Source organism: Salvelinus fontinalis, chromosome 22 (genome assembly GCF_029448725.1).
Source record: "Salvelinus fontinalis isolate EN_2023a chromosome 22, ASM2944872v1, whole genome shotgun sequence".
NCBI lineage: Eukaryota > Metazoa > Chordata > Actinopteri > Salmoniformes > Salmonidae > Salvelinus > Salvelinus fontinalis.
The window spans coordinates 12,070,627-12,094,659 of record NC_074686.1 but is presented as its reverse complement, the minus strand read 5'-3'; the positions used below and the strand labels follow the sequence as shown (position 1 = coordinate 12,094,659).

Below are 24,033 nucleotides of genomic sequence, written 5' to 3'. Positions count from 1 at the left end.
TACGTGGTTGCGTCATATTTCTTTGGATACTTTCCATTGAAGCCTGCATCGATGCATGCTTTTAAATATGTACAAAGGAGTACGCATTCAAGAAGTGCCCTCCGTTTGGCATACTTACATTTGGTCTCATACTCCGACCCTCCTTTGCTCCAATTTGCGTGCTCAGAGCGCAGTAGTATGCATTTTGAGAAATACCCCCAGTGTGCAGGTTCTCTTCAATGTGAACAGCAACAATGAGGAAGAGTATGAGCATGCACAAACACACACACACAATCAAGTCATAACAACTATAATCCCAAGCCTTGATACACAACTTCCCTCCCTTTTGTGTGTGTCTGTACGCGCCAATGGTGTGCACTCATGTCTGTTCTCATAAATGCAGTATGTTTGGGTTATGAATGGGTTATGTTAGGTTCAGAACAAATAGTAATACCTCAAATAGACGACTTGCAAAAGTTCAAGCCAAGTTTATTCATCCCATTGGGTCATACAGCTGCAAAGACAAGGTATGATTATACAAGCACATATATTTATAACCTCCTACTAGACGGGGTCAACTCTTTACACATCTAGACAGCCAATACATCTCTGTTGCTATGCAGGAACTCAATTGGTTCCTCTCACTAGTGTAGTCATGGCCCTGCCTGATGCTTGAACCTTCATGGGTGTGGAAGTGCATGTGTGTGAGATAGGACTGTAGTAGGAGAGTCGTTGGGGTGGGCCTCTCTGGCCCCCCTCTCAGAGGTTTCTTCTCACTTCATCTGCTGACTTAACCTTGGGCCAAATTCCTCGCTCCCCCCTAGTTCCGCAGCTGGCCTGCCTTATCAGAGACTGTTGCCCTTTGCCTCCCTCAGTAACTTTGCCATACACATTCATTATTCACCCTTCATTGACACAGAACATAAACAGTTATCATACGTAATGTAACCAGTGCGTTCTTATATAGTGATAGGAATAAGTATATTTCAAGTTAGAACCCAATAGTTATGAAGTCCTTATGTAGGACATTATTTTGAATTGTATGCCATAACAGTATCACAATTTAGTTACACAATATAAAACATTATACTCTAAGATAATGTGGACATGAAGTGCAAAAATGATAATATGGGTGGCTTTGACTAATATAGGATAGCCTAGGTTATGTATAGTTGTTTGGAACAGAATATAGAAAAGGCTATACTAAAAAGTCAATAGGATGAATAGAATGTAAAATCTATTCCCAATGCATAAACTCAGTTAATGATGGATACCCTAAGGAACTGAAGGATTATGCTACATATGGTGTTTTTCCCAGTCTGTCATCAGTTCCTGCTACTACTGAAAGGGAAAGGGGAAAGGGTATGGCTGGATAGAGAAAGAATGCCCTCCAGTGTTCAACCTGAACAGTAGCAAGCCTATGGCCATTAGAATACTAGTCTCTCCTCAAAGCCGGAGACACAGTGGCTGTGAGAAGAAACGACTAATTCCATTCCACAGGACTTGAAGAACCTGAATATTGTAACTAAGTTAACATGAAAAGTAATTTAAACAGTGTCAATACATGACAAAACAAAGTTCGTATTAAAATTACAATGCTGTATTTTTATTTCACTTGGGTGTACAGTCAACATTACAAGAGCAGCACGTTTTTTTTTACAATAAAATAATTACAATTGCAACAATAATAGAAATAACAATATCCATAAAATAGCCAAATTGAGTCATTTCACACTTGACAACATATTGTCTATTTTTTTCTGTTTTAAAACGAAATAGTTCATTTCTTTATGGAATGATGTATGATTCCTGTTGAGTGACCGTCATCTCACTCACGTTCTTTTTTGTGACAGGTATCAGTTTGAATGTGGTCAAATGCAGAGGAACATGGCATGGGTCTCAATTAGGGCTGCAAAGAGAGGGTATATTACTGGAGACCTTCAGTTTACTAGTAAACTACCCACATTTTGATATTTTTCACAAGACATCAGGTGGCCCTTTTGGGTTACTCAGATTATCACAGGTGTCTGTATTTATCTCTGGCCCTCTGTGTAGCCTCATCACATGTCAAATATAAGCTGTAAAACATTATCCTAAATATAAACAATCAATTTAGTGAATACCATTGATGTTTAATATGAGGGTTTCAGCATGAAATATATTTACATGTATAAATATTCACTACCGTTCAAAAGTTTGAGGTCACTTAGAAATGTCCTTGATTTTGAAAGAAAAGCAACTTTTTGTCCATTAAAATAACATCAAATTGATCAGGAATACAGTGTAGACATTGTTAATGTTGTAAATGACTATTGTAGCAGGAAATGGCTGATTTTTAATGGAATATCTACATAGGCGTAGAGGCCCATCATCAGCAACCATCGCTCCTGTGTTCCAATGGCACGTTGTGTTAGCTAATCCAAGTTAATCATTTTAAAAGGCTAATTGATCATTAGTAAACCCTTTTGCAATTATGTTAGCACAGCTGAAAACTGTTGTTCTGATTAAAGAAGCAATAAAACTGGCCTTCTTTAGACTAGTTGAGTATCTGGAGCATCAGCATTTGTGGGTTCGATTACAGGCTCAAATGGCCAGAAACAAAGACCTTTCTTCTGAAACTCGTCAGTCTATTCTTGTTCTAAGAAATGAAGGCTATTCCATGCGAGAAATTGCCAAGAAACTGAAGATCCTGTACAACGCTGTGTACTACTCCCTTCACAGAACAGCGCAAACTGGCACTAACCAGAATAGAAAGAGGAGTGGGAGGTCCCGGTGCACAACTGGACAAGTAAATTATAGTGTCTAGTTTGAGAAACAGACGCCTCACAAGTCATCAACTGGCAGCTTCATTAAATAGTACCCGAAAAACCCCAGTCTCAACGTCAAAAGTGAAGAGGCGACTCTGGGAAGGTCAGTCAATACAGAGAATGTCAATAACTTTGAACGTTTCTTCAAGTGCAGTCGCAAAAACCATCACGTGCTATGATGAAACTGGCTCTCATGAGGACCGCCATGGGAATGGAAGACCCAGAGTTACCTCTGCTGCATATGATAAGTTAATTAGAGTTACCAGCCTTAGAAATTGCAGCCCAAATAAATGCTTCACAGAGTTCAAGTAACAGACACATCTCAACATCAACTACTCAGAGGAGACTGTGTGAATCAGGCTTTCATGGTCAAATTGCTGCAAAGAAACCACTACTAAAGGACACCAATAAGAAGAAGAGCCTTGCTTGGGCCAAGAAACACGAGCAATGGACATTAGACCGGTGGAAATTTGTTCTTTGGTCTGGAGTCCAAATTGGAGATTTTTGGTTCCAACCGCCATGTCTTTGTGAAACGCGGTGTGGGTGAATGGATGATCTCTGCATGTGTATTTCCCACCCTAAAGCATGGAGGAGGAGGTGTGATGGTGTGAGGGTGCTTTGCTGGTGACACTGTCTGTGATTTATTTAGAATTCAAGGCACACTTAATCAGCATGTCTACCACAGCATTCTGCAGTGATACGCCATCCCATCTGCTTTGAGCTTAGTGGGATTATTTTTGTTTTTCAATAGGACAATGACCCAACACACCTCCAGGCTGTGTAAGAGCTATTTTACCAAGAAGGAGAATGATGGAGTGCTGCATCAGATGACCTGGCCTCCACAATCCCCCGACCTCAACCAATTGAGATGGTTTGGGATGAGTCAGACCGCAGAGTGAAGGAAAAGCAGCCAACAAGTGCTCAGCATATGTGGGAACTCCTTGAAGACCGTTGGAAAGGCATTCTAGGTGAAGCTGTTTGAGAGAATGCCAAGAGTGTGCAAAGCTGTCATCAAGGCAAAGGGTGACTATTTGAGAATATCAAATATATTTTCATGCCTTTTAACACTTTTTTGGTTACTACATGATTCCATATTTGTTATTTAATAGTTTTGATGTCTTCACAATTATTCTACAATGTAAAAAATTAAGAAAAACCCTTGAATGAGTAGGTGTTCTAAAACTTTTTACTGGTAGTGTATATATATATATATATATATATTTTTTTTACTATGTCAATATGTATTTGTTGTCAATGTTTTGGCATCAAACTGGTGGCAGTTGTAAAAAAAAAAAAGTTGCAGAGTTAAATCTAAATGCCATTGTTGATTACATGATTTTTTCATTAATTAGACTATTTTCTCTTGAACCGTATGGTCTATCTACTAGAAATCATGGGCAACATGGATACAGATGGAAAAAAACAGGAATACTATATATGAATACATTTTTTTAAAGTTATTCAAGTATAAATTACCAAAGTTACAATAGATTGCCATAGATTTTCTGTTAATTACCAAAATTACTAAGGATTCTGGTAACTTTGGTAAACTACTGGTAGCTTTGAAACCCTATTCTCAATGGTTAAAGCATTGGTTGAGCGGAGATGTAGTCGGGTAGATATAGCACTATGATAAACAGAGCCATAGATGGAGCAATAATAGTTTTAAACCTCTCTTCATCCCTGAATACTTAACACTCCCAGACAAGTGGAGCCTAAGTGACAAATAATGAAATCAATTGTGACAGGTGTGTGGAGTGCATGCACAGTTTCAAAGGGCAGCAAGTTTACAATGGGGCTGTAACACAGTACCTGAGGGAACCACTATATGTTGTGCTCAATCTAACTCAGGGGCTGTTGAGCTCAACACGTTTCACTTCTTATTGCTGCATTGCCCAAATTGATCAGCAAAACTCAGTGACGTGTACAAAGCACTTGAGCTGTGTTATTTTCCATTTCCCATCCAACCAACACACTCAACAGAAGGGATAAACCTATCGAGATCACAACCCATATATCATGGTACTATATATCTACAGACAAAGGAAGACAAAGTATTGTCTGTGTTACAATCCACTGTGAGGGGTGTCATCTACTTTGACTAAAACTAAAAGCACAAATCACAAACAGTGATTATAAATGGACACCTCTGGTTTGATAACTATGGGGGAAAGAATTTACCTTTTTGACCTTGAGCATAGGGTATGTGGCCAACATGTCGGCTGAATAGAAATCACAGTCCATCTGGAGGAAATGGTCATGCTTTGCAGATGTCACACTTATGAATGACATAAACCCTAGCATCTGTGAAGTACATCCCTAAACAGCCTGACTTGGAGAACGGAAAGGCACATGTATCAAATGCAGCAGAGCACAGGAAGGAGCCAATAAAAACACTCATGTTCCTTCCCCTGGACGGAGTGAAGGTTTGCATTCAGTCCAGGTTTTTCAACGCAAAATCATGAAGCATAGCCTACTTCCGGCTGCTGTCTTAAATGATTAGCTTGCATGTCGTATTATGCATCAATGTTAGAACATCGGTCATAACTTCACTTCAGTAGGCTTGAGGTTGATCATTACCAAGATGACCTGACTTAAATGAATGCAAAGGAAAGTCATCTTCCATTCCAAAGATACATTTTATCATTTTACAGTTTATCCAAAGTGACCTACACCGAGTGTACAAAACATTAAGGACACCTGCAATTTACTGTGCGTATCAATAATGGTCCACCACCCAAAAGACATCAACTGAGGGAAGCATTGGAATCAATATGGGCCAGCATCCCTGTGGAACACTTTTGACATCTTGTAGAGTTAATGTCCGTATGAGTTAAGGCTGTTCTGAGGGCATAAGTGTGTGTGTGTGTGGGGGGGGGGGGGTGCAACTCAATATTAGGAAGGTGTTCTTAATGTTTTGTCGCAGTATAAGTGATATTATTATGGCCTAATTTAAACTGACTGAGAATTAATCATTGTATCCAAAGTTGGGGCATCCTATTAGAATTATATTTTTAAAAGTTGTGTTGGGTCTCTTCTCAAAGGATTATTCCCACGAGTCACTGGATTTCAACTTTTAAAGACTAATAACTACTGTATAACTGCCTGGATCATGTCTTGGTGTTCCCCAAGGCTTCATTGTGGGTCCACTCCATAATCCATTTTATATTTATTTGGTGAAAGGCATAGTGTGATATGAGGCTGTAAAGGCATCAGCATGCTTCAGTTCGGCTGACGGCTAGCCAAAGTCGGCTAGGTGAACCGAAAGAGTGTGCTCGCATACTCCCTTGAAAAACGAGAAAAAAGTGTCAATAGTACTGTTTGTCCAGATACACTTCCTCAAAAGTCAGAACGAATCTAAGATAACTCAAGAAATCTGTCATTCATTTAGACGTTTTTGCAGGGGAGATCTTAGTCGCGTAATTTTACATCTAACTAAGGTGCAGTATTTCTCAATTAAACATTTTGCATGAAAACAAGTCGTCTCTCATTGAGTGACAACCATGTTCGTAAATTTACTCTGGCTATTTACGCCAATTTCAGAGCACTCTTGTCTGAGTGTGCCAGAGCACAGAATAACTGATGAATTTACAAATGTGCAACACCCAATGAATATGACCAGTGTCAGTAAACGTCTGCAAATAAACTGAATTTAATTGTTGCCAGCAGCACAGTTAAAGTTACTAACACTCTAGATAACATGAAAACAGCCTAACCAGCTCTGCTAGGGTGAGTAAAATGGTCAGAGTGACGTGTTCGCTCATTTGTGTCTGCAAGTAGCTAGCAAACTAACCAACTTTAGCCAGTTAGCTTGGGTGCTTGACTGCCGTTGAGGTCAGAACACTCGGGTCAACCCTACTCCTCGGCCAGAGCATCCAGTGTGCGCTCTGAACACTCCGAGAGTGAAATGCTCTGAATTTATGAACGACCCAGAGCACACTCTGACACACTGAAGGCAATTTACAAACACACCCAAAGACTTTATTGAAGAATCCCCACAGTTGACTAATTACGGACGAAGGGGTGTAGACTTCGGCTCCCAAACATCGGCTGGCCTCGAGAAAAACATTTGTGTGCCCGAACAGCTGAAAAGACTCTTTACCGAAGTCCAAAACAAACAAAAACCTCACAAAATGTTGTCATAATATCACAAACTCTTACAAATTGTTTCGGCTGGGAAGCATGCGGACGCTTTAAGGGGGAACTTACAAGAGAAAATGCTGAGCGTCTGAGGTTTTGGCTGAAAGACAAACTGTGGGTTTACACTGTTATCATGAGGTATTCTGGCTTTGGTGAGTTCCGCCGAATGGCAAACTGTTTGGTTACATACACTGTACTGCTTCATCACAAATACCCACACCACTATTTTAAAGCTTACATTTTTTTTGGCTTTTTTTGTCTTTTGGTAAGAAAATAAATTAGCTTGAGAAAAGTGCCCTGTGTTATTATAGGGCTAACAAGATAAGAATGACTAACTATTTGAGTTGATACCCACACACAGGAGAACACAACACACACACAGAGATGACAAAAGGATGGCTGGCTAGATTAATTAGGACGCTGGTTCCATCACTCTGGTGTTCTTCACAGTTCCGAGACATCTTGGTTCTGTGACCCAGGTTCTAATCACCGATATAAAGCATCTGTTCTATTGGTCTGGATTTACCAAAAACTCTGTACATCTTCTAGGTTAACATCGGACTCCAAATCTGATTTTGTAGTGTGAGATTTGTGTTTGACCAGTTCATATTGTTCATGAGTTATTTAGGTCAAGATCTGTAGTCCTCCTGGGTTTGGGTCATCTTTGGATTTCTGATGTGTGTGTGTGTGTGTGTGTGTGTGTGTGTGTGTGTGTGTGTGTGTGTGTGTGTGTGTGTGTGTGTGTGTGTGTGTGTGTGTGTGTGTGTGTGTGTGTGTGTGTGTGTGTGTATACATGTAAGCAGGAAATAAGTAAGTGTGGATTGTGTGTGCATTTGAGGAGTACCGTACCAAAGTGCTTGTATCATGTCAGAACACTGGATCTCTGAAAAACATTCCTAGTTTTCTACATTGCATTTCTATTTCTGTAGAGAATAGAAGAATAAACATAAATTACTCAGTATACATTTTCACTAAAGTTACCTGTTTATACTATAATAAAGAACCTCTATGAAAGGTAATTCAGGGGTCAAGGCTGCTTTGTGGTGTTTGTGCTGTGAAAAAATAATTAATGTTCACAAAACATGGAAAGTATGTTCAGGACATCAGTAGTTTTATATCTGCATGCCCACAGGTTTGGTTAGTGGTTGCATGGGTGTGTGGGAGTCAGTACAAGTGGTTAAGGAGAGTGCAGTGATTGTTGGCTGCTTGTGTGTGTGTCTGTGTGTGACGGCGAGATTGAGGTTAGCCTTTGTGGGGCTTTGAGTGGCTCTACATTGTGTGCGTTAAATAGAACGAAAACATGTATGTGGTTGTGTGTGCATGTATCAATCTGTATCAGTCTTTATAAACTGGGTGGTTCGAGCCCTGAATGCTGATTGGCTGACAGCATACCACTGGTATGACAAAAATATACATTTTTACTGCTATAATTACATTGGTAACCAGTTTATAATAACAATAAGGCACCTCGGGGGTTTGTGATATATGGGCAATATACCACACTTCCTCGGGCCTTATTGCTTAAATATGTATCGTCAAGAGGGGGAATCAGTGTGTGTGTGTGTGTGTGTGTGTGTGTGTGTGTGTGTGTGTGTGTGTGTGTGTGTGTGTGTGTGTGTGTGTGTGTGTGTGTGTGTGTGTGTGTTTGTATGTTTTTAACCCAGTATGGATTTTTAACTGATCCTCTTTCCTTTTACTCAGTTAGCGGGTCCTGGGTCGGCCAAGGGCATGGTGTGTAGTACCTCGTCCAGCAGCTGCAGAGCCCGGTGCAGGTGTACCTCCACCCAACAGGGGGTATCTTTGATGCTCTGCCGGGGGTAGTCGGGCCCCCAGCCCTTCACAAAGCTCAGCCGCAGGATACACAGCCTCCGGAGGTCGTCCACACCTATCCCTGCTGCTGCAGAAAGACCTGGAAGAAAGAGGAAGTGAGGTATTAGGGATGGGCATTTTGAATGATTTCACTATTCAAATAATATCGTGATTTTTCTCTCGGATATCCAGATAGTCAAAAGTTTTTTTGTTTTTTGTTTTTAGTTTTTTTTAAAGAAAACAAAAATGATTTGGAAACTTCATGTGGAATTGCTTGTGTGACTCGGGAGAGAGCCGGTGCGCTGCGCACTGCTTGTTTGGGGAAGCGGCAGAAGAGGAGCAGGGGCCTGTGTGTGTGGCATGGAGGGAGAGAAAAGTAGCCAAACCGACTCGCGCTAGTTAGACAAACTTGTCTCTTTATAGGTGATTTATCATACCATCTGGTAGTACCTGTCTTGACTGCATCAAATCAATGTAAAGATGCTAGCTAGCTACAGTAGCCAGCTGAGTTAGCCAGCTAGCTAGATAAAGTAGCAAGGCTAATTGAAGCTATTTTGCTGCTCTCCCTGTCCTTATCTATAACAACTCCATTCATATTAAACAACAGCCTACCTGTTGGTTGATCATTGTTGCCTTCTACTTCTCATTTAGCCAACTTAATTCCGTGATTGTAATTCCATTTTGCAGTGATTGGAAATCTCCCACTTCACTTGCTACACATGAAGTCACTGACAACAACAACAACAACAAGCTACACGTGTATAACCTGTATAGGCTATAAGGTACGACTTTTGTTTGTTGTTTTATTAAATGAAGAGTATAAAATGTCATGGTATATATTTGTGTGTAGCATTGTCACATAGATCATTTTATTTAATTGAGAAAAAGAAAAAGCCTTCATTGTTCATATATTTTTTCAACCAAAAAAATGAATACTCCTTCAAGTAATCGAATACTAACGTCCGTTTGGATATTAAAATAATTAAATAACTGTGCCCATTCCTATGAGGTATAAATTAAAAGACAAATGTGGTGTCCCACATGGGTCAATACTTGGACCCATTCTCATTCAAAAGAATTCCACTTCAACAGAGACTATAAATTCACAATAGCCTAATTGAAAAAATATGAAAATAAAACACACTAAGGCTGTGCATATCTCATATATTGTACTTACTGACTGCAGGTGCTATGCCTCCAACGCTGCCTGGCCCAGGGATGTTGCCTGCCACAGCGGCAGCCTGAGCTGCTGCCGCTGCCTGCGCTGTAGCTGCCTGCTGCTGCATTTGCCTGTGACACTGTCTCAGGTCAAACACCTACAGGGGAGAGAACAGTCTGATGTCAGAACACCTACAGAGAGACATCAGTGTCCAGTCAAACTCCTATTGGGAGAGGTCATCAAGAGGACAAACAATTGAAAAGTGAACAGACAGAGGTCGTTGTGTTTCTCACCTTGATGTAGGCGCCGGGGTAGATCTTGTGTACTGCGTCGCCTGGCGCTCTGCCTGCCTCTCGATCCAAGTAGTAGCTCTGCACGAACACGGCGTGGTCGCTCATACAGCGCATCCACACGTCTCCCTCGCCACGACACTCCAGCTGCACTCCTTTACCTATGTGCAACCTGTGAGAAAGAGGGAGGATAAAGATGATGAGTACAAGTGAATATAGTTGTATTAAAGTGTTATATTTCAGTCAATAAAAGAAGTCGCATTTTGCTACAATGGGTCTTCTGCCACAAGTACAAACAGATAGAGACAAGGCATGGCATGATTATGAATGAGAGATATACCAATCAACATTTCAACAGACACATATAAAGGCATTCAAAATAGACATTTGTGGCAAGGTAGGATCTAACATGCTTATTGATATAGAGATGGCACTAGAGGAGCACAGACCTGGCTCTCTCGCTGGCGTCGGTGCGGTGGACGTTGCTGAGCTGGCCCAAACAGAAGCGGTCACCCCCTGAGGGGTCCACGTAGCCGTCCACCGTCACCACCGGGCAGCTAGCCGGCACCTTGAACATCTCCCCCACCTGGACATCCATTTCAAAGTAGGAGATGGAGCACCAGAACTCTGGCCCTGCACACAGACAATAATGTGGTTAGCAGAGTGTGTGTGCATGCGTTTGCATCTATACATCTATATATACATATATATGTGTTGTCTTACCTGGATGATTGGACACAGGGGGAGGAAATGAGGCTGAGCCATGATGCTGAGACCCTAGAAGGTGAACAGGAAACAACACAGGTTACCAAACATACACTATTCCTAACAATATCCCCCAAAAAGCACCTCAGAAGACATACAGACACACTTTGGGCATATTGTGACTTACTGTAACTGCTTAACTTACAGAAGCTGGTTGGATGGTGGAGAGGAGGCTGTTGGTGGCCACGCCCATTCTGTTGTTGTGGTCCCACAGGAGTGTAGGAGGCTGTGCTAGTACCTGTCCAAGTTGCTGAATTACAAAACAATAAATACAAATTAACAACAAGCACAAGCTCAAGCCATAAATCTGGCAAACTACCATTTCGCATTTTTACAAATATTTTGATTTCTTTTTACAGTTTTCAAATACAGTATGATGATTTATCATGCCGTTGAAATGAATTGTGTTTGGCTCCCTGAGTGTGTGTGTGTGTGTGTGTGTGTGTGTGTGTGTGTGTGTGTGTGTGTGTGTGTGTGTGTGTGTGTGTGTGTGTGTGTGTGTGTGTGTGTGTGTGTGTGTGTGTGTGTGTGTGTGTGTGTGTGTGTGTGTGTGTGTGAACCGTATGGCAGTACTAACTGTGGAACGCAGCCTGTGACTGTGTGTGTTTGGAGCTGTTGTATCCATTCTGACCAGGCAGGGGCTGGGGGTTCTGTGGTGGCCCGTGTGGCAGCCCGTGTGTTGGGGTGGAGGGGGGCGGCGTGGGGGTCATAGTGGTCATGACCTGACCCAGAGGGGAGGCTATCTGTAGGAGCCCCTCACTGTGACCTCCCTGGAGAGGCAGCATAGAGCCAGACACTAGAGAGGAGAGAGAGAGACACACACACACACACACACACACACACACACACACACACACACACACACACACACACACACACACACACATGAAGAGCTACCAGGTTGTTGTCAATATCAATAGGTAGGCAGCAATCAATAAACAAATGTCACAGAACAGGATGACGAAGTGACACCCATAGAAACAGAACACTTGTGGACATCCTTGGTAACACCTATCTGTCAAACAATCCCCTAAGCTTATTAAACGATCACCTTAGGGAGCAGCAAAACAGGGGTAGACATTCTATTTTTCTATATGTATTGGAACTTATTTTTGTCCAGCTCCCGTTATTATGTTGGATGTGCGTAAAACTCCCTCCATTCATTAAACACCTATTGGTCTTACCTGTGGGCGAGAGGGGCATGTTGGGGTAGAGGGTGATGGGCGGAGGGGCCCGCTGCGGTTCCGGCGGGAGCTGCAGAGGCGGGAGAGGCTGGCCATAGTGGTCCGGAGGCTGTAGCTTGAGCACCCCTGGGTGGGGGTGGTCCGACGGGGACATGCCTGGTGGCATATCCATCTGGATACAGTCATGAATGTACTCCTCCTTGATCAGCCTCCCAGGGGGGCCTAGAGGAGAGAGGGCTACCAACAACATGGTATAACATTGTTATTTTTTTCATGTTTTATTAGTCGTATGGGATACACGTGGTATACACCGTCCATCAAAATGATTACTTGCAGGTTCCTTCTCGACAATGCAACAACAATAAGAAATAATACAATATTAGAATACAAATATAAAGTAAATAGCTCAGTAGAATAAAATAAGGATTTTAGCATAAGTATATTAGCCACCTGTGTGTAATGCATTAACCACCTGTATTAACCACCTGTGTGTAATGCATTAACCACCTGTATTAACCACCTGTGTGTAATGCATTAACCACCTGTATTAACCACCTGTGTGTAATGCATTAACCACCTGTGTGTAATGCATTAACCACCTGTATTAACCACCTGTGTGTAATGCATTAACCACCTGTATTAGCCACCTGTGTGTAATGCATTAACCACCTGTATTAACCACCTGTGTGTAATGCATTGTTAATGCATTTATGCAACGTTAAACATTAAAAGGTGCAATGCTTTGTAATGAATACAAGTCATTTTTGGCTAGGCAACTATAAAGAATTGATGAATGCAGAAACTGTCTGGCATCCAAGCCAGTGAGACATGGGCATACCCCAATTGTACTATTTTCACACTATTGTGCCAAGCCGAACCATAAGTTGCTGGCTTGGATATTTTTTTTTCACATTGTCCTTTCCAGCACAGTTCCAGCAACTATGGTGGATGCTTAATCAGACCAGCACAGTGCAACTTGGCTTGATGTGGCTAGGCTCTGTAGTATGACAAGGGTATAGGACTAAAGGGAAAGAGGAATGTTTGATGTGGCTAGGCTCTGTAGTATGAAAAGGGTATAGGACTGAAGGGAAAGAGGAATGTTTGGACATCTGACACCATCAACAAAGTAGATGAAAACAAAATAATACTGTTATACTTAACAAGCCTGCAGTAAATTCGTTAGTACTGTGATAGTGCACTCACCTGTATTTTGGAGACTGAGACCAACTTTGAAAAAGAACAAACGAAAGAAGGAGGGTGCAAAGAAAGAAAGAAAGAAAAAGAGAGAATACGAGAGAGAAAATAGGGGGTAAATGTCTGCAATTTCACCGCAATGATATGCTTATCATTTGTAATTAATTCAAATTCTGATGAAGTCCAAATATCATTCACATAAATAAATATTTTTATGCGAGTAAAGTACGTTATATAAAAAATGCCACGACCGGCCTGATGGAAACAGCAAATGTCGGTAAACTTTCCATATGTAAACATTTAAAAAAAATACACTATACGAGGTGGGATCTTTTTGTGTCAGTAAAATGAATTATGTGAGAAATGGTGGAAACGCTTTTATGCAAAGTATTGATATGGCCAAAAGTATGTGGACACTTCTTCAAATTAGTGGATTTCACCTGTTGCGGACAGGTTTGTAAAATCGAGCACACCGCCATGCAATCTCCATAGACAAACATTGGCAGTAGAATGGCCTTACTGAAGAGCTCAGTGACATTCAAAGTGGCGCCGTCATAGGATGCCACCTTTCCACGTCAATTTGTAAAATTTCTGCCCTACTAAAGCTGCCCCGGTCAACTGTAAGTGATATTACTGTGAAGTGGAAACATCTAGGAGCAACAGCGGCTCAGCCGCGAAGTGGTAGGACACACAAGCTCACAGAACAGGGCCGCCGAGTGTTGGAGCACGTAGTGCATAAAAAGTGTCTGTTCTTCTGGAAGCAACGTCAGCACAAGAACTGTTCCTCGGGAGCTGCATGAAATGGGTTTTCATGGCCGAGCGGCGCACACAAGCATAAGATCACCATGCGCAATGCCAAGCGTCGACTGGAGTGGTGTAAAGCTCACCGCCATTGGACTCTGGAGCAGTAGAAACGCGTTCTCCGGAGTGAAGAATCACGCTTACGCTTCACTATCTGGCAGTACGACCGACTAATCTGAGTTTGGCGGATGCCAGGAGAACGCTATCTGCCCCAATGCATTGTGCCAACTGTAAAGTTGGTTGGAGGAGGAATAATGGTCTGGGGCTGTTTTTCTTGGTTCGGGCTAGGCCCCTTAGTTCCAGTGAAGGGAAATCTTAATGCTACAGCATACAATGACATTCCAGAAGATTCTGTGCTTCCAACTTTGTGGCAACAGTTTGGGGAAGGCCCTTTCCTGTTTCAGCATGACAATGCTGCCGTGCACAAGGCGAGGTCCAATCCCGTCAAACACCTTTGGGATGAATTGGAACGCCGACCAGGCCTAATTGCCCAACAACAGTGCCCGACCTCACTAATGCTCTTGTGGCTGAATGGAAGCAAGTCCCTGCAGCAATATTCCAACATCTAGTGGAAAGCCTTTCCAGAAGAGTGGAGGCTGTTAAGCAGCAAAGTGGGGACCAACTCCATATTAATGCCCATGATTTTGGAATGAGATGTTAGACAAGCAGGTGTCCATGTACTTTTGGTAATGTAGTGTATAATAACCATCATATCGAAGTAAACTCGAAGACACGCTGTGATATGTTGTGTGGTCCACCCACTACGACTCGGGAAAGCTTGCAGATTATTAGGCTACAGATGAAATATGTTATAATGAACTTCACAGGGTGGTGAAAGTGCACGGTGATGAGCTTGATGCTACTTTCCAATAAATATTGAGGGTCTAATTCTGGTGACAGGATGATCGATGCTTGGCTGACATTTGTCAAATAAAAATAATCTCGCTCTTATCCATAATAATCAAGGTGAAGGCTAGAGCACAAGTGCCAAGACCAGAATGGGCACACCTTTTTTTGGTTTGACTAAACCATCAGTAGAATTGAAAATCCGTTGGAATCCCATTTAACTTGTATTTTTTATTAGGTACATGGGAACTTCATCACGCACAGATTTTTATCCACAAAAAGTCAATTTGATGTAAAGACATCTCCTGTTAAGCGGATTTTAGAATATTTGCATGAAAATCTGTCACCAGTTGGATGGAAACCTAGCTACTGTAATATTTGTAATGTTATGACAGAAAACATAGTATTTACAGTACATATCAGAAACATCTGCACCATTAGGCATTAAGCAATATAGGGTGAACTATCCCTTTAAGCTGTTGAGCAGACCTACCAATGCCGGGCGAAACCACTCTCTCATAGTGGTAGGGGTTGACACACACATTGTCATATTTGAGGTCGAAGGCGTATTGGCAGAACTTGACGTGCTTTAGCTCATTCTTGTGTAGGTCTGGCCAGCGCCATAGTCGAGCGTAGATCACATGGGGGAAGCCTTTCCTCCCTGCAACCTGGAGTGAGGGGGATGGCGGAGAGAGAGAGTTAGAGATACATGGCCCTATTCAATCAAAACTAGTATATGGGTTTACGTTAAATCTCTTAACTGGGCTAGACATTTTTTTAAATAGGCATTGCAATCAAAAACTAGATTTTACTGTATTTTTTTAATGATATTTCCACACCATGGGTTTGAAATAACACTCTTTTTAGGCTCGGAATTTCAGCCTGTTCAGGTGGGATGGAAATTTTGTCCCACATCATGACATCGCTATCTGATCTGATTATTCTGACCAATGACCAGTCCTCTTTTATTTGCATATGTATCCTCCTACTTTGAAGGGGTAAGTGGGGTAGGCTTTAGAGTCTAGACAATCCTATCCGCCAATCAGGGCTGTGTATGTTAATATATATAAATTGTATCAACACGCCCACATGATCAGACTGAACATTTCAATGGCAAAAGGAGGCTCCGGGAAATAAATGGCTAATATATTTGGAGTTATTTTCATGAAATAAACACATAGTGATTTATTAGACATACATAGATGATTTAAAAATGAAAATAGACTGTATGGGGGCTTAAAAAAAAAAAAAATTGCACATAAGCTGATCTGACTGATTTAAGATGAAAACTTCTACCCTGTTACGGTCAACCCTGTTACTTTATTTGGCACTTAATAAGCACTTACTATAATCATTGATTCATTTAATCTCTTGAAAAGTGTAGGCATCCTGATAAATAAGAACCCTTTTCCATTATACCTCAGAACACGGACCAAGAAGACCGCTTTCTAATGTTGAATTGTACCTTTCATGGTGAAATACAATGAAATCAATGTGCATTTATCTCCTCTGGGGCAAATCTGGTGTTTTAGATAGAATTCAAGCTATCTTAGATCAAATCCAGACAGGAACTAGTATTTTAGCAGGTGATCTAAATCACATATTCGGCAAGTTAGACAGACAGCAATAAAATACACTTAGCAACAGAATATGGAGAGGTGCAGACAGTGTTGAAGAAACTAAAGTTTATTATTTTAACAGGGGCAGGCAAACGACAGGTCAATGCAGGCAGGGGTCAATGATCCAGCGAGGGTGTAAGGCACCAGAACAGCAGGCGGGCTCAGTGTCAGGTCAGGTAAATCCAGAGTAGAGGCAAAGGTACAGGACGGTAGGCAGGAAAGGTCAAAACCGGGAAACTAGAAAACATGGACCATAGCAAAGACAGGGGCAAGGGAATACGCTTGTATGTTTGAACGATGGGGGATGGAGACAAGCACAAGAACAGGTGAAACAGATCAGGTGTGACAGTACCCCCCTCTAGGGACGCCACCTGGCGTCCTACCTGAGCACATACCTGGTTGAGCGGGATGCTCAGAGATGAGGCCTGGGTCCAGGATGTCCCTAACGGAGACCCAGCACCTCTCCTCCGGGCCATAACCGTCCCAGTCAACCAGGTACTGGAATCCCCTGCCCCAAGGTCGAACCTTCAGGAGGCGTCTCACTATGTACGCTGGTCGGCCGTCGATGAGACGAGGGAGAGGGGGGGCCTGGAAACAGGAGACAAAGGGTTGTGAGACATGGTTTTAATTCTAGACACAGGAAAGGTAGGAAGTATATGAAGGGTACGGGGCAACAGAGGACGAACAGCAGAGGGGCTAATGATCTTGGAGCAGGGGGGAAAGACCTCGGCTTCAGGGGGTGTAGACGCGTGGCTATAGCGGTGTGCCAGCGCATTTGGCTTGACCTTCTTGGATACCGGTCAGTGCTGTGGAAGCGAAGTGGCCCGGGCCTTACTGAACCCCTCCCGGAGGTCCTGGTACTCCGCGTGGCTAGCGGAGAGGTCCGGGGCAATTTCCAAGCCCCCAGGAAGACGTCCCGGGGCAGGCAGAGCTGACTTCAGGAAATAAGTGTGGCAGAACGGGCTCCAGCCCACGATGGCACCAGTAGACCAGTCAATCAAGGGATTGTGTCGCTAGAGCCAAGAGAATTCCAATACCACGAGAACCTGCGGAGACTCAATTAGCAGGAATTGGATCGTCTCGCTGTGGTTCCCGACACTCGTAGGTTGACGGGGTTGGTATGGTGGGTGACCCGGCCTATAGAGCGCCCGTCCAGTGCTCTAACGTCCATGGGAATGGAGGTTGAGTGGGGATACTCAGCTCGGACGCCAGGGTAACGTCCATAAGTCTCAAATCGGCCCCCGAGTCGATGAGTATCTGGAGAGAATTGAACTGGTCCCCCCACAGCAGGGTGGCATGGTGAGGGGGGCGAGAAAGGGGAGAAGGAAAATTGTCCTTTAGACCCACCAGAGTACTCATTCCTACAAATGAGCTAGGTCTCTTGAAGGGACAGGTAGACACATAATGACCGGCAGTATCGCAATACAGACAACTCTGGGTGGTAAGTCTGCGTACGTGTTCAGCTGGAGACAGCAACCTACCCTGCCGAGCTGCATCTGCTCGGGAAGAGGTAAATTGGCAGTCTTTGGAGGCTCTTGGAGGAACTCAGGTAAGCTTGGATCCTCTCGGGGACTTCTGGAGTTCATCACCTGCAAGGTGGGATCCTTGAGTGAGCGATTGGGACGGCAATCAGACCTCTTCTCCCTCCTACGTTCCCGTAGCCGTCTATCGATCTGGATGGTTAAGGCAATGAGTGAGTCGAGATCCGTCTGTAGATCCCGGGCTGCAAGCTCGTCCTTTACTTCCTCCGATAATCCGTGCCTGGAACTTCTGGGTTCCAGGCATCCTCCGCTGCTAGCGTGCGGAAATCCACCGCATAGTCTGCCACACTGAGAGTCCTGCCGAAGCTGGAGTAACTTCCGGGTAGCCTCTCCCCGCTGCTACCAGCCGGGCTACTGAGGGGCTGGGAGGGTACCGTTGTGGTAGGCTGTCTAGTAGACAGCCCACGGAATTGCTCCAGCAATGTGTCCAATGCTAGGTCGTGACGTTCGGCCACGTCCTAGAACCCTTCCATCAGACCGCGAAGCAACCCTTCGTGTCTACCAATGGAGGCTCCTTGGGAAGAGCTGACATCGCGGAGCTGGTACTAGTTTGCTGGGTCAGTCATGGCCAGTTCGTACTATCACGTTTTAAGGTATGACGTAAATACAGACAGTGTTGAAGAAACAAAAGTTTATTCTTTAAACAGGGGCAGGAAACGACAGGTTAAGGCAGGCAGGGGTCAATGATCCAGAGAGGGTGTAAGGCACTGGAACAGCAGGCGGGCTCAGGGTCAGGTCAGGCAGATGTCGGTAATCCGGAGTAGAAGCAAAGGTACAGGATGGCAGGCAGGCTCAGGGTCAGGGCAGGCAGGAAAGGTCAAAACCGGGAAACTAGAAAACATGGACTATAGCAAAGACAGGAGCAAGGGAAACGCTGGTAGGTTTGAACGAACAAAACAAACTGGCACAGACAGAGAGAAAACACAGGTATAAGTACCCAGGGGATAATGGGGAAGATGGCGACACCTGGAGGTGGGTGGAGACAAGCACAAGGACAGATGAAACAGATCAGGGCATGACAGAGACTGAACAGAGCACATCTTCAAGACCCGAAATGTATTAAATACGTAAACAATTTTTTTTAAACCTTTACCATTACAAATGGAGACATAAAGGACAGAGAAAAGCCGACCCCTGACATAATTTGGGATGATTTTGATTTTTAATCTCATACGTAAAATCTCAAAAGTAAAAGCTTTATTAGAAATTAAAATGAAAGAAAAGGATAAACATATTATTATCTTAAAAAAAGGCCATAAAAAATATTTACAAGTCAAAGAAGAAAATACAATTTCTGAATTTAAGCAGGAATATGATATTTTACTTTTGAAGAGAGCCAACAACTACAGGTTAAACTCAAATAATGCATACTATTAAATGGCAAATAAACCTGGTAAACACCTCGCTGCCCCCACAAAATGAATACACGCCAAACCAAAAGATAAGGATAAAAATGCTTTAATTAGAAAGAATAACGCTATTAACCTGTTGAGGCTAGGGGGTGCTGTTGTCACTATTTATGGAAATCGTGTAATTTTTAAACGGCTTCCTACTAAATTCTTGATCGTACAATATGCATATTATTATTATTATTGGATAGAAAACAGTCTCTAGTTTCTATAGCCGTTGAAATTTTGTCTCTGAGTGGAACAGAACTCATTCTACAGCAATTTCCCTGACATGGAGTCAGATTTCACACATTTTGGCCCCTGATCTGGAGTCAGTTTAAAGGCCACTGTTATTGCTATGAGTATACAGACACTGCTTACGTCTTCCCCTGGATGCCTTTACGTGATGACGCTTTGAATGGTATCGATTGCGCAATCACAGACCCTATAAAACAAAAACACGTGTAGGTAGGAACTCTTTTCCAGCTGCGTCAGGCGCGCGGAGGACACCGACCTGCTTTTTTTCCAAGCATTAGTGTAGCCAGTTATATTTCTCCGGTCATGTTTCTACTCGTTATAGGAGTTAAAAACATCATAAGGTAGTTAATTTAAACCGTTTTATAGCAATTTGTATCCGTTTAGTGCGATTTTGGGACATTTATTTCTGAGACACTGTGAATCTCTGGGCACGGTTCCAGTTCATGCCGAACGCAATGGGCATTTCTACATGGCAAGAGGACAGCTTTCGACCAAAAGACGATTAGACCCAAGAAAGGATTCTTTGCCCAAGATTCTGATGGAAGAACAGCTCAAAGTAGGAACAATTTATTATGATAAATCGTGTTTCTGTCGAGAAATGTTAATCGCTTATGACGCCATCTTGTTTGACGTAGCTTCGCTTGGCGCAAACTGTATTGAAAAGTAAGGATAATTTAAAAAATGTAAATCCGCGATTATATTAAGAATTAAATTGTCTATCAATCGCTGTCCACCCTATATTTTTTAGTCACGTTTATGAGTATTTATGTATACGACTAGATCACTGTCTAATATGGCGCACGACATTGTCTGACCAGCTGGGCTACTTTTGTCATTGTCTAACCATGATTTTGGTGGCTAAATATGCACATTTTCGAACAAACTGTATATGGATTGTGTAATATGATGTTACAGGAGTGTCATCGGAAGAATTCTGAGAAGGTTAGTGAAAAAATTAATATATTTTGGCGATGTTTACGTTATCGCTCTCTTTGGCTAGAATCAATGCTCTGGTAACGTTTGCATATGTGGTATGCTAATATAACGATTTATTGTGTTTTCGCTGTAAGACACTTAGAAAATCTGAAATATTGTCTGTATTCACAGGATCTGTGTCTTTCGATTAGTGTATGCTGTGTATTTTTACGAAATGTTTGATGATTAGTAATTAGGTAAACACGTTGCTCTATGTATTTATTCTAGTCCATTTGTGACGGTGGGTGCAATTGTAAACTATGACATCTACCTGAAATATGCACATTTTTCTAACAAAACCTATCCTATACCATAAATATGTTATCAGACTGTCATCTGATGAGGTTTTTTCTTGGTTAGTGGCTATCAATATCTTAGTTTAGCCGAATTGGTGATAGCTACTGGTATTGGTGGACAAATAAAAGATGGTGTCTTATGCTAATGTGTTTAGCTAATAGATTTACATCTTTACATATTGTGTCTTCCCTGTAAAACATTTTAAAAATCGGACATGTTGGCTGGATTCACACGATCTGTGTCTTTCATTAGCTGTATTGGACTTTAATGTGTGAAAGTTAAATATTAAAAAAATAATAATAATTTGAATTTCGCGGCTCTGCCTTTTCAGTGGGGGTGGGGGGGTGGGTGAGTCCTAGACAGGTTAATATATTTTTTTAAGCTTCTATGAAACTCGATATGAATCAGAATTAAACAACAGTTGGACTAATCCTACAGCCTTCTTTGACCCAATAACCCTGAAGCAACTATCAGCAGACAAAAAATAATCACCCAAAAAGAAATATTAGACACTGTTAACACAATCGCGCAAAGAAAAGAACAAGGTATGGACAGTAGGGATGCGCGATATATCGTTGAACACATCGGAACTGGACGATATTAGCTAAAAATGCCAACATCGGTATTGGCCTGATGTTTAGTTTAACGCTGATGTGCAAAACTGATGCCAAAGCTGATGATCATACCTATAACGTAGGTACATGACGTAATGAAGCCACATAAAATGTTGCACTACATGTGCAACACAGAATTCCTAACCTAGCCCACAATGTTTGCTGTGTGGATCGAGCAGTCATTTGAAAGTGTAAGAACATTTCAGCGAGACAACTCAAAGGCGAAATCCATTAACACCAAGATAATGGAATTCATCGCCCTTGACGATCAACTGTTCTCTGTCGTCTGTGATGTTGGCTTTCGCCGACTGGTCGAGCACCAGTACACACTACCAAGTGCACTATTTTTCAGATGTTGCCCTACTGAAGTTACACAGTAATAGCATCACTGCTATTAGCTTCACGACTGACATTTGGACCAGCGATATCAGCCCCATGAGAATGCTGAGTCTGACAGCACAGTGGGTCGTTGAGGATTTCGTACTGAGGAAAGTCGTCATACCGCTACTGCCATTTCAATGGCATTTGAGAAAATGTTTGAAACTTGGAAACATGAATACACTAGCTAGCTCCATTCGAACAACTGACTCGATAAATAAGCTCATCAACTACGCTTGCAGCAGATGTGATACCCTCTGTCATGGCATTGAAACGCATGCTCAACAAAACTGCCGACACAGGCTGTGAACAAGCGATTCGGTGGCATTCTCTCTTTATTGTGTCGCCACCATGCTCGATGTTACGTACAAGGACCGCTACTTCGATGCAGACAAGGAACAGGGTTTACGTGAAATGCTACATACACAGTTGGACAAGATGGAAACGGACACAGTGACAGTGCGCACCGAGGAAGAGAGGACACGGACAGACAGAGCTGAAACTTCACTGCTTGACATGTATGATGAAATCCTGGTTGAAACAACTGAAAAAATGAACAAAGTAACAGCACAGCAAGTAAGTGAAAGAAATAGGTTTTGATTATGTTTTACTGGTAATGGGGACATACGTAAATGCCAACAAAATAACTTTTTGGTCAGTGTGGTGTGTGTGTAACCTTTATTTAACTAGGCATGTCAGTTAAGAACAAATTCTTATTTACAATGACGGCCTACCCCGGCCAAACGCAGACGACGCTGAACCAATTGTGAACCACCCTATGGGATTCCCAATCACAGCCGGATGTGATACAGCCTGGCTTCGAACCAGGGACTGTAGTGGCACCTCTTGCACTGAGAAGCAGTGCCTTAGACCGCTGTGTTCATGTGCGTGTGTTAACTATTTAACTGTACTAGAATGCTTAACTTCTTTGGGGTACCCCCCTTCTTCTCAATTTCCGCCTAAAGACATACCCTAATCTAACTGCCTGTAGCCCAGGCCCAGAAGCAAGGATATGCATATTCTTGGTATCATTTGAAAGGAAACACGCTGAAGTTTGTGGAAATGTGAATTGAATGTAGGAGAATATAACACAATAGATCTGGTAGAAGAAATTACAAGGAAATAAACATACGTTTTCTGTTTTTTATTGTTGTTGTATCATCTTTCAAATGACCAAGAACAGCCAAACATACAGATAGGATGCTGTGGATGATTTGAATGAAGAACATAAGATGGCAACAAGAGCTGAGCAAAATTTTAGACAGATCATTTAAAAAATGAGCGAGCTATATGACATTGAGCATGAAGTCACCCAGGTGTCCCACACAAATGTACCCAAGTGGCCGAATTGGTACAGTGATACATTTTGAAGGAAATAACTATATACAAAATACATAAATGTTATTCTAACACACCCCCCCCAAAAAAATATATATGAAAAAATAAATAAAATTACAAATAAATAATTATAATAAACAAACAAATAACAAGGGTAACTATTTACACATTTTCTATTTACAATATTGTGAAGACCCTCAGTCCTCTACACAATATTGTGCTGCTGGTGCCATGGCCCATAGCAGTCTCTTTCTGCTGTAAAGCAGAGGCTTACTGAACAGGTGGTGCAGGTGATGGGGCATTTCCTGTGACAAAGGGCACAACGACGTCTCCCTACAGTGGCCTTTTTGCCCTGAGGCACATTCATGCCTGCAGAGATGAATCTGGGCAGGTGAACAGCACTGGTTAGAGCAGAAGGGACAGAAGGTGCTGCAGTGGACTTGCTGTAGCTAGCAAGCTCCTGGATGAGCAGCTCCCTGAAGGCTAGCTGTGAGATGGGGGGCTGTCCACAGCTCTTGGCCATTTCCTTCTGGAGGATGAAGGAATTCACCAAAGCAATGTCAATGAAATGATAGAACAATATCTTGTACCATTTCATGGTCTTGTGGAGAACATTGTAGTATCCTATCAGCACATCTGACAGGTCCACAC

The 24,033-nt window shown here is 42.4% G+C and overlaps 1 protein-coding gene across 3 annotated transcripts in view; it reads right to left on the bottom strand.

Moving 5' to 3' along the window:
* Positions 1 to 1,563: 1,563 nt before the first annotated feature.
* The window catches only part of smad10a (SMAD family member 10a), a 56,193-nt gene continuing 33,723 nt past the window's right edge, over positions 1,564 to 24,033 (bottom strand). The window contains exons 3-12 of one of the 3 annotated variants that reach the window (XM_055876443.1): positions 15,468 to 15,642; positions 13,337 to 13,360; positions 12,134 to 12,370; positions 11,581 to 11,745; positions 11,077 to 11,199; positions 10,908 to 10,961; positions 10,634 to 10,817; positions 10,188 to 10,356; positions 9,913 to 10,051; positions 1,564 to 8,835 (exon numbers count right to left, since the gene is read on the bottom strand). In XM_055876443.1, coding sequence (XP_055732418.1) covers positions 8,624 to 8,835; positions 9,913 to 10,051; positions 10,188 to 10,356; positions 10,634 to 10,817; positions 10,908 to 10,961; positions 11,077 to 11,199; positions 11,581 to 11,745; positions 12,134 to 12,370; positions 13,337 to 13,360; positions 15,468 to 15,642 — 1,482 coding nt within the window. In that variant the 3' untranslated portion in view covers positions 1,564 to 8,623. Of the gene's footprint in view, positions 8,836 to 9,912; positions 10,052 to 10,187; positions 10,357 to 10,633; positions 10,818 to 10,907; positions 10,962 to 11,076; positions 11,200 to 11,526; positions 11,746 to 12,133; positions 12,371 to 13,336; positions 13,361 to 15,467; positions 15,643 to 24,033 lie in introns of all 3 variants that reach the window. The other 2 variants (XM_055876441.1, XM_055876442.1) reach the window with 2 other exon arrangements.